General features: G+C 39.3%; 1 protein-coding gene across 1 annotated transcript in view; it reads left to right on the top strand.

The window, feature by feature from the left end:
- Positions 1-24,909, top strand: part of PTPN12 (protein tyrosine phosphatase non-receptor type 12) — an 83,289-nt gene that overhangs the window by 53,851 nt on the left and 4,529 nt on the right. Inside the window, exons 12-15 of the mRNA XM_087765328.1 lie at positions 6,363-6,448; positions 18,596-19,545; positions 23,187-23,264; positions 24,624-24,712. Coding sequence (XP_087621454.1) covers positions 6,363-6,448; positions 18,596-19,545; positions 23,187-23,264; positions 24,624-24,712 — 1,203 coding nt within the window. The remainder of the gene's footprint in view (positions 1-6,362; positions 6,449-18,595; positions 19,546-23,186; positions 23,265-24,623; positions 24,713-24,909) is intronic.

The raw sequence follows: 24,909 nt of genomic DNA, 5'->3' as shown, positions 1-24,909 counted from the left end.
GGCAAACAACAAAAGGTCTACTATCTCTTTAAAAATATTTCTTGTTGAATTTTGTCTCTGGACAATAACAAGCATGTTACAGTACTGCAAGTCCTTGTTTTACCCTTATCCACTAATAGAAGCTTGTATTAATAAACACTTTCTCCAAAATATGGCATTGCTAGTACTGTCAAGTATCTCTTGCATTTCCTCCTGTAAAAGTGACAGAATTCTGTTGCTGCCGCTGATTGCACTTTTAGAAGCTGTGGAGGAATTGACTGCTATAAGAATGTTGATATTCAAAACGTTAGAGGTTTGGAAACTCTAAGTGAAAAGACTTTGCTGTTCAAATTCTCTTTGCTGTTTTGCAGGTTGTAAACAGATTTTTGGCCATTGTAGCATTCTAAAAAAATCATATATGTCTTCAGAGACATTTATCTTGTTTGCCTGTGTTTGGAAAGTTTTTTTATTTAATCTGAATCATTTGAGTGTATCATTTCAGTCTGAAATATTTCTCTTTTTATCTACTTATGCTCGGTGGTTCCCATGCTGCTTTATGATAAGGGCGAAAGGAATGCCTCGATTCCTTTTAAGGGAAACCACGAGATTACTTCTGGAAGAGTCTTTGCAGTAAATGTGCTAACGCTTTACCAGTACAGAAAGCTTCTGAATGACATTAAATGTTTCCACTGTAAGTTCCAAAAGAAAATTATGCATTGCAATTCCTGGGCAATAGGTTTTGAATTGTAGGCAATGCCTGTGAAATCTCAGTCTAAAACTGTGATCCTCTATTCGCTCAAAGTTAGCGACAGCTCTGTTTGGTGATTCAGCCATTGGAGGAAGTAAGTGGGGAAAAGACCCACCCTTGGGAGATAACACAATTTAGGTCACCTAAGCAAGTTGAATTCAGACCCTGCATCTGCCATGAGAATTCCTTGTTCCTCTGCATTACCACAGGAACGTGAGTTACTCTGTGTTGTTGTAGACTAGATGTAATCTACACTTCTACCTATTTGACTTTATGGTCTTTTCATTTGTTAATGTAGTGTTTCATAGATAAATATACACACATTTAATATATATATATATTTTATATATGTATATATGTAATTTAACAGAATACCTAGAAATTCCTAACTATGAGCATTTTCACTTGATCTGAGTAGCTGTTCCCTCCAATCAACAAGGACATTGGAACTCAAGCTGGTCAGCAGTTGATGCATATGGAGGCAAAGGTTGAGGAAAGCTATTCTTTTGTTTACCCACGTATTGTTAATGCTTCTGTTTTCTTATAGTGAGAAGCCTGCCACAATAGGATAGGTATCTTCTGTAAGAAAGCGGGGTGCTGCACTGAACACTTATTTGACTGAATTACACATTTTTTAATCCATTTAAAAAAAAAAATTCTGTATGATGACCCTTGTGAACTACGTGTGTTGTCCTGGTTTTTCTAAGCTGATATTTTTAAAAATGTAGTCTGCCCGAGAATGCAACATCTGTCTAGAGAAGCAAGAGAGTGTTGACTGACGCCAATACGCCGTGATTAGGAAGGCTGGAAGGCTTTTTCTTAATACTACCATCTGCTCTTCTCAACGGATGAGATCATCCCAGTGAGATACCCCACATTCACTTTTACAGTTGAGCCTCCTCTGTTCTGCTCCATGCTAGTTGTTCTACATGTTTGCCAATTCACTTATTTTGATACATGACAGAAGGGGAAATCTGTGAGTTGGTATCACTCAAGGTTGCTCCAAATGCCGGTTCTTCGCTATCTTTTATGACACAGAACCGAGAACAAGTAACAGACTTGCTCTGAGAGTGCAGCAAGCAGTATTTCTTCAGTTAAAAACAAGAAGAGATCCGGTAGTATCTGAGCACGATTACTTAAAAAGGCTGCAGCAGCATGAAGTTGAGATGAGCACTATTTTCTTTCCTGTATGGGTTAGTGCATTCGGTTACTGCCTTAAACTTTCATCATCTTCAACCTTTGAAGTAAAAATCCTTCACTTACTGGGGAATGAGATATCTAAAAGTAAATGAAGCCTTCACAGAAACATCAATCCGTTGAGCTAATTAAGCGAAGTAGTGAAGTACCTCTTTTTTGGTGACAATAATTCCTGTAACATTCTTGCTCCTGATTTAATGTGACTAGAACAGAGTGAACTGATCCTGATTTTACCCTAATGCAGAAGTGAAAGCTTTTGAACACATCTGCCTGAAACCTTCCTGGTGTATGAAGTTGGGGTAACCATTGACTTCTGTTCTGGGGTTGAATTTAAAAGTACCATTTTGTGTGTGTGTGTTTGTGTGTTTTGTTGTTTGTTTTTTGGGTTTTTTTATTATTTTTTAAGGAATTGCTTTTGTAAACTCTCTGTAGTTGTGTGTGTGCCTCAGACGTTTGAGTTTATATGCATTTTTGCAAGGTATATCCATACGTTTTATTACTAGTAGCAAAAATGGCAGTGCCTCTTCAGCTACTTCTGCCTGTCTCAACTAGAAACAGCTTTTTACTGTATACCTAGTTTATAAAAACTTTGACATATGTTAGCTTTCCTAATAGGCTTTTTCTTCTGCCTGAGAGAAAAGCATATCTCAGGAAACATTCTGTTCACAAACACTTTGCTTTACAAACATAGAAGGACAGGGATGCAGCTGCTGGTTTGTTTTCTGGACAAGTTAGCCGACATCACAGCCAACAGGCACACCCTTTCCCTTCCCAGTACCTTTTAGAAAACAGTGCATAAATAAGAAATCTGTTCCTCAAAACTTCTGTGCTGGCGGAACTGAACTGGAATACTTTTCTGATCTGTTGTCGGATGGAGAAGGTGGTGGTAAGGGGGAGGAATTCCTCTTGTGTAGTCTCCCTCTTTCTAATATCTCTCTGCCTTAGGAAACTTGGATGTGCTGTGGTGCTGAAACAAGGCAAACAGCCTGCTCTGTTATTAGGATGCAGTTGCACTAGTTTCTAACTGCAGTTGCTAGTACTTATGATTAAGGGGGACCTTTTTAGTACAATATCAATGCATTTAGTGCTATCCATAGTAATGACTACATATGGGAGAGATTCAGAGTTTTCTTTGCACAACTCAGGGAAGCGGGGAGGAACATGACACAACCATTGAGCAGGAAACTGAATTGCTGCTGTTGGATACTGTGAGCCTCAGCATCTTTGGCACCAATGTTCAGAATGGTGCTCTGCCTGAATGAGGGCAATAAAATTCATTTGTTAAGGGCAAAATGGTCTGTAAAGTCACCCATTACCTGATGTCAAAGAGCTGGAAATTGCTTTTCTGTGTATTTGAGAGGAGGCTGGTAGAGGGGTTGGATGTCCATGTCCCATTGGTAATGTTTCATTCCATCCAATGACTAGAAAAAACATGAGTTGTTTTTTAAAAATTAGCATGTCTGCAATAGTTTGCACCTAGATTTTAAAAGTTCTTTGGGCCCTTAATGTTTTTTCAGTCAGTCATGGAAAACTGATAAAGGACTTAAAAGGGTACCTTTGTTCCTAGATAAAATAATGAGGTCCTGCATTCAGTTTATGGATCAAGTATAGCATAGCATTCATATACCTTTTTTTTTTTTAATATCTCATTAGCTGGTTTTGTCATTCTACTTTTTTGGACCGTGACTTTTTGGACACTATGTCTTGATGACAGCACTTTTTGCTGAGAATGATTGTTAAGGTAGTGCTGATGCAATAAATCTCTGAAAGTGTTTGACTTGCAGCCAATGTTGTTTATTAAGTAGCTAGGATGATGCAGAACCCAGTACATTAAACGTATTAAAACCTAGTTCACAGTACACTTCACTTTGAGAGCCAACCAATGGATAATAATCCTAGTTCAGTGAGGTACAACATCATCAGTTGACCTGACATTGCTATTAGTTTTTTATGCATTACCCCAGGAAAACAAAAAATCTTTATTAATAGAAGTAACAGAGACTTAAAGAAACAATGTGTCAGGACATGAATACAAAAAAATCTGGGCTATTTGGCAAGTTGAGCAAGTGTGGCTGTAATGTTGCAAAATGTAAAGGCTCAGATCTGGAAACAAAAAGGGGCAGAATTTGGTTTGGAACAGAGTACTGGTGGATGAAAAGCTGGACATGAGCCAGCAGTGTGCTCTCGCAGCCCAGAAAGCCAACTGTATCCTGGGCTGCATCAAAAGAAGTGTGGCCAGCAGGTTGAGGCAGGTGATTCTCCCCCTCTGCTCTGCTCTGGTGAGACCCCACCTGCAGTACTGCGTCCAGCTCTGGGGTCCTCAGCACAGGAAGGACATGGAGCTGTTGGATTGGGTCCAGAGGAGGGCCCCAAAAATGATCAGAGGGATGGAACACCTCTGCTATGAGGAAAGGCTGAGAGAGCTGGGGTTGTTCAGCCTGGAGAAGAGAAGGCAGCGGGGAGACCTTGTTGCAGTCTTTCAGTGCTTAAAAAGGGCCTACAAGAAAGATAGGGACAGACTTTTTAGCAAGGCTTGCTGCGACAGGACAAGGGGTAATGGTTTTAAACTAAAAGAGGGTAGGTTCAGACTAGACATAAGGAAGAAATTTTTTACGATGAGGGTGGTGAAACACTGGAACAGGTTGCCCAGACAGGTGGTAGATGCCCTGTCCTTGGAAACATTCAAGGCCAGGCTGGATGGGGCTCTGGGCAACCTGATCTAGTTGAAGACGTCCCTGCTTGTTGCAGTGGGGTTGGACTAGATGAGCTTTAAAGGTGCCTGCCAACCCAAACTATTCTATGATTCTATGAAAACCAACCAAACTTGGTTGACTGCAATGGGAACTTGAGTTGTGGTCATCTAAATGTAAGTGGCTTTTATCTGCTAATTGAATCTCACTCCAAAAAAAACTTGATAGTTACAGCCAGTGGTCAGCAGACAATGAACTCCCTGTACAATTTGTCTGAAAGGGCTAACACAAGCCATTGATTCAGGAACAATAGGGTATTTCTGCTGGAGTACTTCTGGAATATTGTATTGGACAGCTAGTTAATGGGGGAGGTTACTGAAGAACAATAAGAAAGATTAAAAGATTTAATTTTTTTCTTCACAGGAAAAGCTTCACTTAGTACACTGAGGAATAGAATCTGATAATAGACTCCGCACTAGCAGACAGTGGTAACTGTTTTAAGACTAGTAATGGAAATTAAAAACGTGTAACTAATGAATCTAAATTTAAGTGAGGGTAGTTAGTTGTTGAGATAACTTAGTTACGGTTTATCTTCCAAAGCTGAAAATGCTTGCCAAAATCAAATGCAAGTATCACATTTGAAGCAGAAATTAACAGAATTCCCTTTTGTTTTGGAAGACCAGAGAAGGTCAGTCTCTGTCGCCCGATCCAAACAGGTAGGCTGGCAGATAGTAGGCCCTGTTGCATGAACCTGGTGTTGTGCTTTGAAATATATTACACATATCTGAGATATTTGTGGTTCTTTTTTAAAGTTGCTTTTCAAAAGAAAACTCCTGCAAGACAAGCTTTTAGGTAAAATACATATTAAACTCAGGATAACACTAAGGTCCTCCTTGGTTTTGTTGGATCTTTGGCTGTGGCATGTGTACAGGAGATGTTATATCAGCTTTAGACCCTTGTGTGTTCTATTTTTATTTTTATACATATACATTTGTACATATTTATACTGAGTCTGGCTGGGTTGGAGTTAATATTCTTCATAGCTGCTCTTGGGGTACTGTGTTTTAAATTTGTGACCAAAACAATGCTGGTGACACACTAATGTTACAGCTATTGCTGAACAGTGTTTGCACGTTGTCAGTGCTGCCTGTTTCTTACTCTGGTCTCCCAGTGAATAAACTGGGGGGGTGTGCAAGAGGTTGGGAGGGGGCACCACCATGCAGATGCCCTGGACTAACCAGAGATATTCCATAACACCACATAACACCCAGCTCAGCAATAAAGAGGGAAAAGAGGGGGGTTTAGTGAGGTTAGCCATCCTTTGCTCAGGAACTGGCTGGGCACAGGTCCACCTGTGGGAGGTGGTGAGTGATTGCTTTTTCATCACTTGTTTTGTTTGTTTTCTTTCTCTCTTCTGCCACTTCTCCTTTGCTTACTAAACAACCTTGACCCACAAGTTTTCTTGCCTTTCCTTTTCCTCCTTTTGAGGCTGGGGGGGAGAAGTGAGCGAGTGAGTGACTTTGTGGTGCTTAGCTGCCTACCAGGGTTAACCCACAACAATATTTTAGATGTATATGTATATAAATGTGTAATGATACATATATATTTTTAGATATATATTTTTGTAAATATCTCTTACGATCCTCCTAAATTGAAATAAAAATCTTCATGCTTTGCTGAGTAAGGTAAACTTCATTGTATGCAAATCAGCTTTACAGTCATGAATGAAAACTTTTTCTTTTAATCAGGATGAAAATAATACAGAGAATGCTGTCAGTTCTTCAGATGCTGAGAAACAGGATTCTCCTCCACCAAAGCCTCCACGGACCCGCAGGTAGTTAACGATGTTAATATACTATTTTAAGCTGATAGATTGACATGCTTCATAAATAAAAAGTAGAATATAACTACTGATACTATAAAGACTTTTAAGATGCGATTTTTTTCTGTTTAGAAATATACATAATACAAATAGAAGTCTTGTAATTGGCTCTGTAAATATAAGCTTTAATATCTTTGCAAAGTATGTGTTTGAATATACCAATTTTGCAATGACTACATGTGAGTAGACAAGCATACCCCTTTGGTAGTCAGATATGTTAGATCTACTTGTGCTCTCATTCTGCTAGGTGATAGAATCATAGAATGGTTTGTGTCAGGAGGGACCTTAAAGACCATCTGGTTCCAACCCCCTGTCATGGGCAGGGATGCCTTCCACTAGACCAGGTTGCTCAAAGCCCCATCCAGCCTGGCCTTGAACACTTCCAGGGATGGGGCATCCACAACTTCTCTGGGCAACCTGTTCCAGTGCCTCACCACTCATAGTGAAGAATTTCTTCCTCATATCTAATCTAAATCTACCCTCTTTCAGTTTAAAGCCATTACCCCTTGTCCTATCACTACACTCCCTGATAAAAGAGTCCCTCCCTCTCTTTCCTGTAGGCCCCCTTCAGGTACTGGAAGGCTGCTATAAGGTCTCTGCAGAGCTTTCTCTTCTCCAGGCTGAACAACCCCAGCTCTCTCAGCCTTTCCTCATAGGAGAGGTGCTCCAGCCCACTGATCGTTTTTGTGGCCCTCCTCTGGACTTGCTCCAACAGCTCCATGTCCTTCTTATGTTGGGGGCCCCAGAGCTGGACGCAGTACTGCAGGTGGGGTCTCACGAGAGCAGAGTAGAGGGGGAGAATCGCCTCCCTCGACCTGCTGGCCATGCTTCTTGTGATGTAGCCCAGGATATGGTTGGCAAAACATACTTCAAAATAAGCTCAAATAATGACTGAACTATGATTTTTGAAGGCAAAAACACAATGAAAAATATCCATTTGTTCAAGAAAATGTTACTTCACAGACAAGTACTGCTATTGACTAGAGTATGCCAACATAATGCTTTTCTTATTGAGAGGAAAAATTGGTCTCACCAATCCTTTTATTCAACAGAGTTAAAATAAAATCCTCTCTTGCTCCTAAAATACATAGACTTGACTTTAAGGAAGCCAAAAGTAAATCTGAACTAACAGATTCATCTGCCTAAAATGGGTACCCAACCTGAGTGTTAGACAGCTAAAGAAGCAACTCTACTGAGGTAAGTGCCTGAGTTCCCTAGCTAGTTTCTGGAAGGCTTATAGGACCTTTGGCAGGTGATCTTGCCTGTGCTACATTGCCTGTAGTTAAATAGACATTTAAGGTAAGCACTTGGGTTTCCTAAAGTAGTAGAATGACATAAGAAACCACCAGCCAGTTAATATTCTTGCATAACTTTTAGTCATATAAGGAAAGTAGTTTTACTGCTTTAAAATATAATCAAACTGGAGTAGTGCAAGGTCAGGTCGGTAGTGGGAATTCCTATTCATTTGATACTTTAATGTTTAAAGGTAGAAGATGAGAATTAATCCCTTCTTTCCAGTACTGCATTTGGCAGGGTACAAATGATGTGGTAAAGTGAGCCCTTTTTTGAGGGGCTAGCAAGATGAGAGCAGTGATTATACAATCAAATGAATTTTAAATCCTAAAATATTCTAGGTTTGGTAAAGGAGGAAGTTTAAATATATGCGCATGTATATAGGAAATGTAACTGGACATAGAAAGCTATCTGAAAATTGGTGACTCAGAATGGGTAGCAGCGTGTGTATATTCAATATTGCAACATCGTTTTCTTGTCACAGGAACAAACATAGTTTAAAACTGGGTATGAAAATGTTCCACTTTGCTGTCAACTAGTAATTTGGACCAGATCTGGAATATTGCATGTGATTCCAACACCCATTCTAATGAGGATATCGGAGCACTATCATAAATGGACCTATCGCTCTACTTCTTTAGTGGCCCTGGGGATGGTATTTATAATAAGATAACTTTGGAAATAACATATGATGATAACCATTAATGATACAGTAGAGTAAGAATATGAGTAGCTGTTGTAGTTAACTTAGCATTAGTTATGTCAAGCAGAAGTTAGAGGAGAATACAACATTGAAAGAGAGAGATGGAAATGAGTTGGGGCTTTTCACAAACAAATGGCACAGTTTGTGCTATGTAGGTAATATAATTTTTACCTTATTTAGATTGATGGTAATGCGATTGTATTCAATTGCATAGATTAAGATAATGAGAGAGGAGTCTGTTAACCTGTGTTCATGGTGAGTTCCATGCTCTTCTTGAAGCTTAGTCAGTGAACTTACATATGATTTCTGTCCGTTAATTTTATTAGTGTTCCTTGAAATAATCTTAGGTGTACCTCGGTTTTTATCATTTTTATATATTCATGTAATAATCATATATGCATAATTCATGTTTTAGCACACATCTGTTCTGTCTCATCTGCATTGCATTGTTCTTTACTTGCTGCCTTATTAAGTGAAAATCTTTTAATCTCTCTTATAAAACCTGGTCTTTTTTGGGCCTGCTTCCATAAACTCATACTTTCCCATCTGCCAGCACTGGCAGGAAGATGGCTTCCTTAGAGGTGAATAAATGGAAGCTTTCAGCAAAGCTGTTGTCTTATTCAAATGGAGGTTACTTTTGAAAAACAATTAATTACACCCCTCATGGAAGACGCTTGTGAGGAAAGACTTTATTTGCTATTAGCCATATCTTCTCAGAATACCCCCTAATAAGCATGTTTTTTCTTGATGTGGGAGGTAATTTTACAAATCCGCAGCCTGATTCAGGCAGGATTTGGAGCCAGGTTTTGCATATTGTGGATGTTCTGGCATAGGTTGACATCCTTTTCCTGGGGAGGATGGGAGAGCAGAATCCGTGAAAGATTCTAATTTAGTCCCCATATGGAGAAGGAAACTGTTAAACATGATACATCTCCTTATTGCATCTGTAGCTTTTTTCCCCAAACCATTCTCTTACCACTTTTTTTCATGTCCCTTCTATTATTTTTCTCTACATTGCTGTGACTAAAAATATCTTGGTACAACTATTTTAAGTATTTGTCTACACCTTTGAATGTTTTCAAATGGTGTCTAAGAGTCATTGCCTTTACAGATAAGTTCATATTCAATAGGCACTCTGAAATAATCTAGTTTAACCCACATTTTTAGCTTGATTTAGAATTTTCTCTGGGAACTTGCTGAAAATATTTTGTACAGTAGCCTTTTTAGATCGCCAGCCAAATGTGTACTTGAGTTGTACGTGCACTGTCTCTGAATAAGTTACAAGCAAGTTGCTAAAGTTAATATTTTTAAAGGGAATAAGGCTTTTAAATTCTTTATATGTTGTGTTGTAGTTGGCTCTAGAACGTGTAATTAGTAAAGCAACTTGCATTTATTTTTTTAAGGGAAGGTTTAACAGTTGCTTTTTTTCCTAAAGCAAAAAGGATTATGGTGACTAATACTAAAGAGCACTGCATGCCAGCTTGGTTTCAGGTGAACCTGCTTGAGGTGATCCTGACCGAGCAGGAGGAAAATCGGTTTACATCTCTCGACCTCAGGATGCTTGTCTTCCATATTGCTATCAGACCAAGCTATGTTTGCTTAGACAGTAATGATTATGATTCCTGTTAGTTGTTTTCTGACAGCCCTGAGGCTGCTTGCTGGATGAGATGGTGACATCTCCTCTACAGCACTTTTCAGTGGCTAACCACTCGGTGCATTGTAGAGTTTTTCCATGAAGCTGGCTTTCTCGCCTGTCTTTCTCTTGTTTGTGACAGGATTGTAGGACAGGTGATCTCTGGATTATCTTTAAATTTGTAGGTGTCTTCCTCTTAAAAGTGTAGCTGGTATTGAGTTAACTCTCATGTCCGTACTAAGTAAGGATGAGATGCCACTAAAGACTTTTGCCATATAAGATTGGAAACTTACTCAGGGAGGGATAATTTATCCTTTTAGTACTTGCTTCAGCTTGGGGATGTCTTGGGGAAGGAATGCTACAAAGTATAACTTCTAATTGTACTTTTCTGGGCTTCTTTTATGTCTGTCTCTTAAAAGTTACAAGTATCTTTAGGCTATTGATATTAAATCAATATTAAACTGGAATTTTGTTTACTTCTATTAACTTACCGTGAAACTTCTATTAACTTACCATGAAGCATCTAACTGTACTTGTTTTGCAGAGATTCTGGAATGGTATTGCCTAACAACATTTTATCACCTTGTAATGCTTTAATGTAATTTATATTTGCTGTACGATATGTGAACATAGTTATTTAGGTTAACATCTATCTGCATTTGATGTCAACATTAAAAAAAATACTCAAATAATATTCCTTGATTATTACGAAGGTCAACAAGAACAACTCATGAGTGCATACATTAGCACCTTATTCTAGAAATTGCTTGGCTTTGCAGTTTATGATGACTTCTTGTGAAAGTCACCTTGAACTTACATCTGTGTTACGTTTCTTTGGAGGACTTGATGGGGTAGAAAGCATTCTTTGTTACACATGTTTAACTATTTTCAGGTTAAGGCAGGAAGAGGGCATAAGTAAGTTTTTACTTTACTGTTAGATATAAGACTGTAAAGAACCAAAGTTTTAAATTTGCCATTTGCGACTATACGTGATTTTATATGACTGTACAATTGGAGCTTTTACTTCAAATCTAGAAGCAACGATTGGTACATCAGAATTGAGAGGGATCATCTTAATACCTTTTAAGGAATAGTCCTTGAAATATTTGTGTGTTTAGTAGTTCATTCTAACATATTTCGAGATGGGGTTGTTTATTTTAATCAGGCTTGGTTACAGAAAACTCTATTTTCAAGTTCAAATGCAATTTGAAAGAAATAGAGAAACTGAGACATAAACTCACAAAAAGGAAAGATGAGGTAACAACTTTTTTGTATGCGGTGTAATGGAGAGCTATGGCTACTGTCTGAAGGAGAAAAGGTAACATACAGTAGCAGTTTAACTTTTCTTCAAATTATGCTTGGACTTAAATCTAATGACATTAAAATACATTTTCAAGGGTTATGTGTAATTCTGTTTCATACTAAGCCCTGCAGAACTGTCTCTTTGCATCTTCTGCAAAGCTAAGATAAAAACGATTGATTGGTGTTCCTTGTTAGTTAGCACTCTGATTTGTATGTCAATTAAAAAAACCAAAAGCCTCAAGTAATTAAATTTTACAAGAAAAATTCACCATTCGGTTATTTTTATTCATTCCTTATACTTTCATATATGTTATCTTTAGTATAGTTTGTGGCAGCTTCACTGAACTGCAGCTTTTCTTCCACATGGATGGCAGTGATTTATAGAATCATAGAATCGTTAAGGTTGGAAAAGACCCTTAAGATCATCGAGTCCAACCGTTAACCCAGCACTGCCAAGTCCCCCACTAAACCATGTCCTCAAGCACCATGTCTAGCCGTCTTTTAAATACCTCCAGGGATGGAGACTCCACCACTTCCCTGGGCAGCCTGTTCCAGTGCCTGACTGCCCTTTTGCTGAAGAAGTTTTTCCTAATATCCAACCTAAACCTCCCCTGGCGCAGCTTAAGGCCATTTCCTCTCGTCCTATCCCTTGTTACTTGGGAGAAGGGACCGACCCCCACCTCGCTACAACCTCCCTTCAGGGAGTTGTAGAGAGCAATAAGGTCTCCCCTCAGCCTCCTCTTCTCCAGGCTAAACAACCCCAGTTCCCTCAGCCGCTCCTCATAAGACTTGTGCTCTAGACCCTTCACCAACTTCATTGCCCTTCTCTGGACATGCTCCAGCACCTCAATGTCCTTCTTGTAGGGAGGGGCCCAAAACTGAACACAGTACTCGAGGTGCGGCCTCACCAGTGCCAAGTACAGGGGCACTGTCACCTCCCTGGTCCTGCTGGCCACACTATTCCTGATACAAGCCAGGATGCCATTGGCCCTCTTGGCCACCTGTGCACACTGATGGCTCATGTTCAGGCGGCTGTCGGCCAACACCCCCAGGTCCTTTTCTGCCAGGCAGCTCTCCAGCCACTCCTCCCCCAGCCTGTAGCGTTGCGTGGGGTTGTTGTGACCCAAGTGCAGGACCCGGCACTGAGCCTTGTTGAACCTCATACAGTTGGCCCCGGCCCATCGATCCAGCCTGTCCAGGTCCCTCTGTAGGGCCTTCCTGCCCTCCAGCAGATCGACACTTCCACCCAGCTTGGTGTCATCTCCAAACTTACTGAGGCTGTGCTCGATCCCCTTGTCCAGATCATTGATAAAGATATTAAACAGAACTGGCCCCAGTACTGAGCCCTGGGGAACACCACTCGTTAGTGCTTCAGTAGAATAATGTGGTTCTCTAGCTTCAGCCTGCTTACATTGAGCTTAATTTCCCTATTTTAATTAGGAGGGAGGATGTAGAGCTTGGTATCTATTTTTGGTTGATCAAAGCAGCTGCGTTCCATGACCTTGGCATCACTCTTTTTTTTTTTTTTTTTTATTTGAAAATAAAACCCTACAGTATGCTGCGTAGAATAACCATGGATTACTTAAGTTTGTTTTTTTTCTTTTGAACACTGGGCAAATTTCACTTAAATCTGAACGCATAGTGCCCTGTTTTAATAATATTGCTCTTTTCCATTAAGGCTACAATTGCTTAGAATTTAAAACATTCTAAAAATTTAGAATATATTGCAGAAAAAGCAAAAATAGTGTTGCCATTGTTTCGTTTTGGTTTTTTTCCGTGTGTGCATTTTTGGTGGAAAGTTGTGGGAGAGCTTTTTTTTTTTACAAATTATTGTAATTTTGACAAATTATAATTAATTAATTTTTATTATGACAAATAATTAAAAAAATATTATTACCTAATGCATGGTTTACCTGACAAATGAGAAGCCATTAACTTTGAGGTCTTTGGCACTAAGGCACTGCATCAGCTGCTCAGGTTGTGTGGCGATAAAAGCGTATGAAAAAGCTGCCTTGATCACCGGGGGAAATTCCATGTACAGCTATGCATGAGGAAGTGCTGAGGCAGTGGAATTACAAGGTAATTGGTAGCAGTTGTAGATGAAGAGTCACTGTCAAGGCTGAGTTATGAGAAGGCTTTCTATTTTTTATCGCACAGTGTGATTTTACAAATGTACTTGAGAGATGCTTGCTTTTGCAATATATGAAAGCAATGCAGGGTTAATTTAAAGGTCTAATACAGGAAAACGTACTTCTCTTTCTCAAATGGTCTGGCATTCTTTGGTTCACTGACTGTTTTCTGTCTCAATATCCTCTTTCATGAGCTTTCTATGAGTTTCCTGGTCATTTAAATCAAGCTGGTTTTACTATACTGTCTCCTGCTGTTTGGAATAATATTAGTAGTTCATCTTCAGATAATTTTCTGCCTCTGGGGGGAGAAGTGTCTATAGAGCACAGCTGTTGGAGGAAGTGCCCAAAGAAAGCATTCTGCAGCAGCCCAAAATGCCCAAGATTTTCTGGCAAGAGCTTTAGAAAAAGCTACTGCCAAACAAAGACTTCTTAAAGGTATACATATCCTAATATTTCTGCTTTGTAAAAAGAAACAAAAACATTCTTTGCAATGCAGAACACATGACATAATAACACTATGATGTCAGTAGAATGGAAAAATTGTTACATATTCAGAGAAAACGAGGAAATCCTTGGTGACATCTATTTCCTTAAAAAACCAAACAAACAAAACAAAACACCACCCCAGAAACAAAAACATCAGAATGCTATTTGGGCATCTCATTTTCTAAGGATGGATAGTCTTCAATATTAATATGGCAAAGAATGATTTTGATAGAGAATTTCTCATTTGATCACTGTAAGCTCTCATTTAAGAGTGAAGGAATGAAATTTAACTTCAGACATAATGGGGAACATCAATAGCTCTGTTTAGCTGTGTGCAAGGAAGATGATTAAACAACTTTTGGGTTGCTGACTCGTGCAGTATTTCCTGTATCATCAGTTCTACGCGTACCTCCAAGGGGGCTGTTTGTGTGCATGTGGGGCTCTGGTTACTAGTGAATCAAATGGGAGAGCGATTTCATTAAACAGTAATCAGTGAAGAACTTCATGAATTTCTGACTGGTATTATAGGCCTATAATCTTGTCATATCTAGTTTAATGCTAATTTGCTTCTTTAGCTAATTGTAATGCTTAATGGTATGTCTGTAGCAGATAAGAAGTTAGTTTTGCTGATTGCATGTATGACTCTGGGTCAGGAAAATGAGGTCAATAAGGGAAAAACCTCATTTTCAGTAGGAGGATTTAGTGGAGATTACTGATGGGCATCGCTGCCGGTAAAGGGGGCATTTAACCATTTATGCAAGTGAAATCCCTCTATGCCTCCCCTCGCTGCCCCCGGAACAGAGGAGAGAAATCCAAGGGAAACTCTCCTGTCCTCCTTAGTGTGTATTAAGTCGGAGAAAGACTGACTTCTTTTTTTATCCTTGGCTTACCTTTACTAATTCAAGCAAACAACTTATTCTTAAGCTTGTTCATCTTTCAAGAATGTCTAAAGGCAAAACAGTTTCCAAATTACTTTTGATTAAGTTGTGTGGATGTGGTTTCTATTCCTCCTATCTTAATGTAAAGCAAAATAGCAGCATACAAGCGCAGGTTGGGGAGGAAGAGAAGGAATTTGAGGCCCAGCCCTTTGTGACAGGAGTCAGACAGGCAGGGAATGGAAGAAGGCACCTGGGAGAACTGCAGGTGGATCTGGGCTGTTCCAGGTGCAAAGATATAGTAACTTGTAGAAGGTTGTTTGGAAGCTGGGGAGCTTGCAGTACTTCAGTGGGTGGGGATGTTCATAAACTGAAAATCCAAACAGTTCTCTTCAGTTTGGAATCCCTTGTATAAGGATTTTGGTTATCCATCCCATACTGCTATAGCTTGGTGTTAAGGAAATCACAAGGATGAAACTCATGCTGTAGTCTGTCCCAAGACAGGTATGCTTTCAACATTGTAGAAGATTCAAATGTGAAACAGTTCCCCTCTTTTTTTTTTTTTACCATAGGTTACGATAGTCTCAAGAATTTGCACTGGTTAAGTCTTTTTTTTAGGCCTTGCTTGCAAGTGGGTGAGCTAATAGTATTGCTTTGATTTTGTTTGTGATGTGACATGCAGACAAGTAATGAGAGCCTGTCGGATGCCTTTCGCTTGTGAACAGTCAGGATTTGTGTGGTCTTTAGCCCCGTTCCCTATAACTCTTAAAGCGAGCCCACTGTTGGCTTTATTCCAGTGTAATGGAAACAGCATGTTTGATACTTCACGCTTTTTTGTGTTTCACTTAAATAATGCCCTTGGGGAAGAGGTAGCAGTTCAATTTTGTAATTGTCGGATTTTTTTATTTGTCCACTATCCTCTCCAGTAACCTTTTTGAAAATATGGTTAAGATTTCTGAATCATTCTTGCTTCCTCTCTTGCTGTCTGACAAAGATAGGTTGACATATGTGAGCATTATGAGAAGAAACCTCACCATGGATTGCTGGATAATGCAATACTGAAAGGATACAGAGTGTAATTTGGTACTCTGCATTATTCCTATAAGCCTTTCTACTTGTTTTTTTTTTAAATTAATACTTTATTATTAATGTTGGCTGAGAAGGTGGAAAATTCTTTGGCCCACAGAGCTAAGTTACTAGCCCATGTTCTCTCCAGTAAAAAGGCTTTTTCAGACTTAATAGGAGCAACAAGAGGAAGACGGAGACTTGTCTTGGAAAGTCAAATGCCTTAATTAACAAGTGCAGGAGACTGATGCTAGCCTTTGTCAGTCTTCAAAGTGAACTGATTGATTTAGCAAATTTCAGAATGTCTGTTGTAAAGTATTTATGTTTCATAGTCAGCCAAGATGTGACATTAATAGCAAGCCTTTTCTTTGGTCTTGTCTGTCCATGGCTCTAAACAGTCTTAACTCTAAACAGTTAATGCTTTGGCAGTAGTGACAGCCTTTCTCTGTCTAGGTAGTTGTCTGATTAAAAAGGCTTTGAAAGACATGCCTCTTATTTCTGATCATCTTACATGTGTGACTGACTGTGATGATCCAGCTGAGATTTCCTGGAGCTCCCCTGCAGTTGTTGAAATTTATTAGGCCTATGTTAGACTCCTGATTTCAGACTGGGCTTCCTCTGTGACAGATTTGTAGTAGAGCTGGACACTTTCTGACTGCTGCAAGTTGAATGGCAACCTGTATTTGGATGCCAGACTTCACCTATGAGCTCTGAAGGTGTGGTTTCATTATGTAGCTGATAGCTCACTATGAGATTTCTTTTTCTTGCACAGAATCTGTCAAGTCTCTAAAATACAAATACTTTTTCATTCTCATTCTTCATCTGAGTTAGTAATGTATGATTAACTACTACTGCTATTATGGAAGTTCCATTTAAATATCCTGAAAGCACAGTACCTGGGGAATATAACCTGCATATCATCCTGCTGGTCCTTACAACATGAGAGTTAGTACTAGCACAGCTTCTTCCACACCTGCCAGATATGCTGTGTTCTCCCAGGTTTTACACAGATGCAGCAGGGGAATACTGTCACAGGGGTCTGTCATCTAGCAGGTAGTAAGAGCCTTTTTGGAAGCCTCAACTTTCTGGCTTTGGTGTGTAGCCTTGAATTCGTTTGTAAATAAAAGTCTATTTCACAAGAGTACTGTGAAGACTCTTCTGAATAGATTCAGTTCTTCAGGATGTTGGATCGTGAAAGGAAGGTACAGTCCAAGGTCTCCTGGTGACTCTGTTTTCAAGGGAAGAGAATGTCCTGCTGTACCTTTATCTCCAAGGGAATGTTCCAAGTCTCCTACTGCAGAGCTGGATTTGGGTGATTTCTGGTGCCTCTGACATAGATTATCACAAAAAGACTAAAGGTATATAAGGATTTGGCTGACTCCTGCTTGCTCAAGGTTATTCTGGTGCTGGGACCACCTGAACTTGTCAGTAAAGATTCTGTAACCCTGGGAACTGTCTGTTCCCCTAACATGGGCGAATGGGAGCATCTGTCTTCTGAACATCACTATCTTGGACATTATGTGCTAACTGTATAGAGTGTTTATTGCTTCCCCATGAAGGACATCTCTGCCAACAGCAGGACGTGACCTGAGTTTTGTACATAAAATGGGCTGGTTTCTCGTCTCAAGCATGTGGCCAAATTGCACTCCTTTGCAAACTGTAGTCCATTATGCTTTGATTTATCTGCCTGGATTGAAAATATCATTTCTTTAAATTATTTCATTGTATTTCTGTTCTTGTCACACATTTGGTTTGTGCCTCAGTTATTACTGTTACTAGTCTTACATAATGAAAGGAAATATTGTTAAAGGCTCTGAATGAAAATGCCTAATTCCTTTTGTAGACAAGACCTTAGTCAGTTGTGCAAAATGCTTGTAGGTCAAGTATTCTGTATCTAATCTAAAAGTAAATTGACCATATGCTTGAAAAGCTTCTCCTTTTAAGGAGCTTAAGATGAACTGTAATAAGTGCTGTGGTCTTGCTAATATGCACTGTAATTTGGATCATATATTCTACTGTGAATGATTTTTTTACAGTGTGCACCTCATGTCAGCTAAATGTGGTCTGCAGCATTAGCCTTACAACTGTGGAGAAACTATTAAATACACAAATATGAAAATAAAATCCTCCTGGTCACGTGCAGAAAAATAAAAATAAAGGAAGATATTTGGTATTAAGCAAGCTGTAAGGTTTCTTTAAAGAAATTTTTTCGGCTTTATTCAAAATTGAATTCCATATGTCGAGTTCCTCTGAGCCACTTCTTAAGAAAGCAAAAAAAGTACTGAAATCCTGCCACAAGAGGGCCTTTCTTAGAGTCTTTGAAAAAAATGCTTCTGAGAAAGATGTGAGCAATCTTTGAACTATCAATGAGGACTGGTTGTGGCCTGAATGCATGTCTTTGTGATATTCTGAAAGACATTTTGAGTGTGTGGTCTTAGTTCTTGCCTACCCCATTAGTCATATTTTATAACCATTGTCTGTTTGCAGTGGAAGCGGTGCTTGGAGCTCAATATTGGTATGAGAGCAGTACTACTGCAGAGATAGGGGGTTAGATATCCGAAATATTGTCAAAATACAGAAAACTTACACAAGTGTGTTTTCGTTTTTTTGCAGTTGCCTTGTCGAAGGAGACGCTAAAGAAGAAATCTTGCAGCCTCCAGAGCCTCAGCCAGTACCACCAATCTTAACACCATCTCCCCCATCAGCTTATCCAACAGTCACTACTGTGTGGCAGGACAATGATAGATACCATCCAAAGCCGGTTTTGCACATGGTTTCGTCAGAGCATTCAACAGACCTCAACGAGAATTATAATAAGTCAACAGAACATTCAGGGAAGAATGAACCCAGTGAACGTGCAGATAAAAGGCTGGAGCGCAACTTAAGTTTTGAAATCAAGAAGGTACCTCTTCAGGAGGGACCACGAAGCTTTGATGGGAACTCCCTGTTGAACAGGGGACATGCAATTAAAATTAAACCTGTGTCATCCTGCTTTAAGCCACAGGAACAGATTTCAGGGAATTCATTTGCAGATGCTTCTCAAAACTCATGTATGGAATGCAGCGTGCCGCAGTCTAGCACAGCCTTAATACCTTCACCAGAAAGTCTGCAGAGTCAGCAGGTTTCTGATACTCCACCAAGACCAGATCGTCTGCCTCTGACAGAAAAGGGACATGCCACATGGTCACTGCATGGGCCTGAAAATGCACTGCGTACATCAGTGTCTGAAGACATGTCTTCAGACATCTTATGTCATGGTGTTAAAACTCTCTCTCTGGTATCAAACACCACAGTTGAACATCCTTCCAGTGATAATGTTGATCATACTACTATTTCTGTTCGAGCACCCCTCTGTTTTACTAATCCTCTTCATTCAGATGATTCTGACACAGATGAGATGAACTTTGACAGAGCCATGAGCAAAAGCGCATCTAATGTTTCAACCGCAAGTGCCACAGTTTCTGCTGCCACTAATACTGAAAACGTTTCTGCCAGAAAAGTATTGCCAATGTCTATTGCTAGGCAAGACTTAACAGCTGTAACATGTTCTGAAGATGGCAAAGGTAGGTTTCACTGTGGTTCAGAAGTGCTATTCTTTAACCTGATTGCATCTTTAGAGTTGGACAACATAAATTTCTTTACAATGCAATTTTATAAATGTAAATTTAAACAGTGTAGTATGGCACCTTCGGAAGGGGCGCAACTCTTTTCCTCCCAGTTTTCATTTTGCTTGTGAGCTATGCCTGTTACACTGTTGGTACTACAGACCTTGATAAGCTGCTTCAAAAGCTTTATTGCGAGGTGTGAAGGCATTCTTAATTGCAGGTTTCTGTGTTATTGGTTGGCGCATTTTTTCTTTCCCCGTCCAATTTCATGGAAGTGTCTATCATAATGACAGTTTTAAGTAGTCAAAGTTCTAAACAGGCTTGTCCAAACACACATCAGATTCATGCTTGCTGGTTGATGTGCTGGTCCTAAAAATGTAGCTGTAACCTCTTTCACTGTATCAGTTTTTGAAGTTGCTCATGATTTGGCTCCTGCATTTTAATAGCATTGTAAATATTTAGCCCTGCTTTTCTCTTTTGCTCTACGTGGCTGGGGGAGACAAAGTAATGTTTCTGTTCACCTAAAAATCCAAGTTCTGCTTTAGTAGTGCTTTGAAAATTATGCAGTTGCTTTTAATCTTTTACTGCTTTTTGGAATTTTTTGAGCAAGGAAAGTTTGCAAGACTGCTTCTGCAAAAAGTTACAACATCACTTATCGAAGGCAAAAGGGTCCCGAAATGTGCAGATTCAGATTTCGGTCAGGCTGGCACGCTTGGATCAGATGGAGGACGTAGCTGGGAAGAACAGATTAGGCCTTGGCAACTGCCTGTGCGAAGTCCAACAAAGCACGTTGTAAGGCTGTGGAGCTGAAAGGAGAACGGGAGCTCCTGTATTTAGATCGGACTCTTGTCCTAGGAGCTCCTCGCAGTGATGGCCTTGCTTCAGGAGCCAGTGTAGACTACATGGCTTTCTGAGGTGAAATGGGGCTCAGTGTGTGAGGCAAGAGTCGGAGCCAGCTGTACTGAAAATACTTTGGGAACTAAGTTTTCACCAAAAGTCATATTCAGAAACATGAACTATTTTGCAGCTTTAAAAACAATCTGTTTCTATAGATTTTGTGACATTATGTATACGCACAAAACAATACTTGCACATACGTGTATGTTTTTAACCCTGTGACACTTCAAAAATGCTCTGCATAGCAAAGACAAAGCCCTTCATGTTATAGTTACTTCAGTGGTTATACCAAGCAGTCTTCCTTGGATTTGTTTTTGGTAGATTTGCATGCTATAGTGTTTTTCCAACACTGCTTTTAGCCAGGCTTTTTTCCTTCTTTCCCAGGGCAATCATTGTTTATCACTGTTTGAAAATCATTACCTCTCTACATACCTCTTTATATAGACGCTGTAAGAACATGCAAATAAAATAAGTGATATCTCATAAATATGATAAAGAATGGGAGAAATGTCACTCAAGAATTTTTCGTGTAACTGCATATCAGAAACATCCTGAAATAAGAGTACAGCTTTTGTGCTGCTGGTATGTTGCTGATTTCACAGGAATGGCTTAAAATGTTTATATTAATTTTTTATTTTTTATATATATATATATAAAATATATATTTTATATATATATATATATAATGTAATTTACCTCTTGGTATTGAGGGTGTATCTGTTCCCTTTTGTACAATAGTGAACACTTCCTCTTTTATATTCAGGTTGCAGGTCTTGCAATCCATCTCGGACTCAAGAATGTAGGGTTAGATCGCTTTGCACCAGCGATCCCAAACCATGTTTTACAGTGGCAGTTTCATACCTGTTCAGGACTCTTCTATCTGAAGTTGGGGATGTACAATCATCGATGAAGCTTGCCTGTGAACTTACCAGCACCCTAGTTGCTTAACCATAACTACTGCATGATCTTACCGCATCATTAAAACATCTTTTTAATTCAAATGAAGTGAAAAGTAGTTGTGCCCTGAGGTTAAAAAAAAAACAAAAAAACCCAAAACTAAACAAACCAACCCAACCCACCCCCCCCAAAAAAAAAACCCCAAACAACAATCCCACAACAACAAAAAAAACCAAACCAAAACAAAACCCCAAACCCTTACTTTCAGTTAGTGCATACTCCATAGTGACTTTATTTGCTGATTTTATAGAGGCTATTTCAATAAATGAAGGTTTTCTTACTCTGTTTAGTAAACTTGAGATGGAGCTGGTCTCAGAGAAGTCACTTTGAACACAGTGGCTTGTAAAACGTGATGGAGTTCCTGTCCCTGCTGCTGGCATGTTGGCAGGGCAAGCTTCATGGCTTCATTAGCTGAAACACGTCTTCATCTTTTTATGTATCTTGTGAAGAATACAGTTGTCAGATGAGACTTCTTATGGCAGCAGCTACTTTGAATTGTTTTAAACCTTTAATTTCTGCTCCAGATTCCTTAGCAGGCAGGAGTTGGGGCTCTGGCTGCCAGAGCAGCTTGTGTTAGTACGCTCCTGAGAGGCGAGGGGGAGCGGGCTGGGGACAGGATGTGCTGCTGGCCACGACGGTAGCCATCTCTTCTGGCTCCTGTTTACCCTTCTGGCTAGTAAACCTTGCACTAGACTGTTTATATCGGTGGCGTGGAAGCCAGCCTGGGTGAGCCCTGAGATGGACTTGGGAAGCAAAACTGAGACTTAGGGCTTTAGAGAAGTGGTTAATGTGGAGCTTCCCTAGAATTGACTGTTGCACGATGCAGTCCTGAAAAGCAACATTCATAGAATGCTTTGGGATGGAAGGGACCTTTAAAGGTCATTTAGTCCAACCCCCCTGCAATGAGCCCAGACATCTACAACTAGATCAGGTTGCTCAGAGCCCCATCCAGCCTGGCCTTGAATGTTTCCTTGAACATTTCTAGGAATTGCTTAATGTCCTTGCACCATGCAATCTAGCTGTGCTGTATGGACTTCGGAAGTAAGTATGGTTAGAGCCACTTAAGAAAAAATAAAAGTCGCTGCTCATCAGCAGTAAGTGACTGTCATCAGCACAGCTGAAGAGCTCATACATATGTTCAACAAGCTTCTTGCCATGGTTTGGGAGCTTCATTAGTGGTTCAGTTAGTAGGCACCAACTGTGTATAGTTACCCCTATCTGCAGAAGAGTTCAAGAAGCCGATGTGTTGTAATAAGCTTAACTATCTCTTACAGTGGCTGCAAATAGACATGTAATGAACTGCAATTAAAATACAATCACTGCTATGGTTACAGTTACTGGCAAGTTACTTGTTCAAGAAGCAAATGATACTGCTCCAGTGCAGACTGTTAATTCTGCTTATACTCTGTTGCTGAAAGAATGAAGAAAAAGTATTCATTGCAGAGTTTTTTTTTCTCCAAATGATTTAGACTGAAAATGTATTCTAGTTTTCTTTCTTCCATCGCATACAAACTGCTTCTTAGCCCCTTAATGTGAAGACAGTGTTGTTAGCATGGAGTTGCTCCCAAGGCGTTAGCATGGTAAAACAAAATGGTTCGTAACATTAAGACCAAAATTTTCCTTTTGCTTTGAATTCCATACAAGGTTTAGGATGATCTCATGTATCAAAAGATCAACTTCTAAAAACTCTAGGAGGAAAATTTAAGTGTGTTTTTTAACTTATGGAAATGTCATATTTGATTTAGATGCTGATACTAGTGAAGATTCCTCTCCCCCGCTCCCAGAAAGAACACCAGAATCATTTGTATTAGCAAGTGAACAGAGTGAGTTTTTAATGTTTTGTGATCATTGGGGATAAAATGTGAAATGCATTTCAGCATTGTATTTGAATGCCTCTGCTTTTTGGTTAACCTTAGTGTTGGAGCAAATTGTAAAATGGAATGAGATCTAGCATGTGTAACGGCTTATTTTGAGGTTTAACTTTCATAAGCCCTTGAACGCAGTCAAATTATTTCTCATTTTCTGACTAAGCATGCTGTTACGTGATATTTAAGTATATTGGAGACTTCGATATTGATTTTAATGGAGCTGGTTTTCAGTCTGAAGGGTATGGAAATGAGATACAGTGGGGAAATGCAATGCAGTTAGGGGATTCCCCAGCTACTTTAGGTAGCTTCCTCCTGCTCCTGGGTAGGGAATGGGAAAACACTTGAACAGTGCCTATCTGATTCTCCTTTCCTGGGCAAAGGAAAGATGATGACATTTCATGCTGCACTGCATCTAGTGAACAAGCCCAGTTTATTGAAGATTAACATACTTTACTCTTTGCCTGTGTCAAAAAGTTAACAGAAAGAGAAAACTGACACTTAGAAATGATGTGCCTATATCTTCATATTGCATTCATCAAGCCAGTAATGGCGGAATACAAAAAAGATTAATTGAAATGAAGTGATAAATTAAGTTGATGTTTGGTATCTTCCAAAAACTCTAGTGTGGTGTAGTTATTTACTGAGGCTTTTGTTTAGTGTCACTTTGTGAAACTTTCAAAAATCTTTTGCCAAAGTATTTATTGTAGATATTTTCAGCGTAAAAACATTCAAGTTTTGTAAATATGGCCCTTGAGCATCATAAGCATAGGTAGTTCAAAGTGATCCTTTCTTTGGATATTATGGACTTGCTTCTTTTCTGTGAGAACAGAAGAAACAAAGCTTTTTTTTCTTAAAAAAAAAAAAAAGAGAGAAAAGGAAAATTAAAAAAAATCTCTTTGGGACTGGAATCACTAAAACCACTTCAATTTTGATTGTGTTTTTGCATCATGTCAGTAAAGGACAGGTATGGCTGTCCTGACTTATGTGTTTTCTTTTCTTAGTATGTGTTTTTCAGACCTACTATTATTGCACAGCTGGTATAACAAATTTTTAAAAACATTATTGAAAAAGAAGCTAATTCTCCTGTTGGTTAGGAATGCCCAAATGAAGGAAATCAATGCCCACAACGCAAACACTTTAGTCTTGTGTTTTGAATTATGTTGTGGCATCTTCCCTTATCTGGAGAGCTCTTCATGTAAAGAGAGATTCATGTTTTTACAAGCATTTAATTATTAAAAAGTTGCTTTATGGCACATTTCTAATGCTGCATCACAGAGAACTCAAGTATGTTGAGTTTGATTTAATTTTTCCTAGGCACACCCTTGCCGAAGCCAGTTATGATTGCACAATCTGAGTGGAGCATATTGCGTGATCAGCATCTCCCTGAACAAACAGTCTCTACAGTAAGTATAGGAGACAAGTCTGTACCAGTCAGTTATTTCTAGTTTGGTTGGGCGCTACAACAAAAAGCAAAATACATACGTGTGAAAAGTTACAGCTGTTGATCATCTGCAACTAGCCAGTTTTTTCTCTGCCTGAGCTGCTGAACTGATGTGTTAAGAGCATGTTTTCTTTCTAAGAGAACTATCTGGTTTTCTAA

The sequence above is a fragment of the Nipponia nippon genome, unplaced genomic scaffold, assembly GCF_047370975.1.
Source record: "Nipponia nippon isolate SJK-2023a ecotype South Korea unplaced genomic scaffold, ASM4737097v1 scaffold_3, whole genome shotgun sequence".
Lineage (NCBI taxonomy): Eukaryota > Metazoa > Chordata > Aves > Pelecaniformes > Threskiornithidae > Nipponia > Nipponia nippon.
This window is presented reverse-complemented; position numbering and strand designations above follow the sequence as displayed.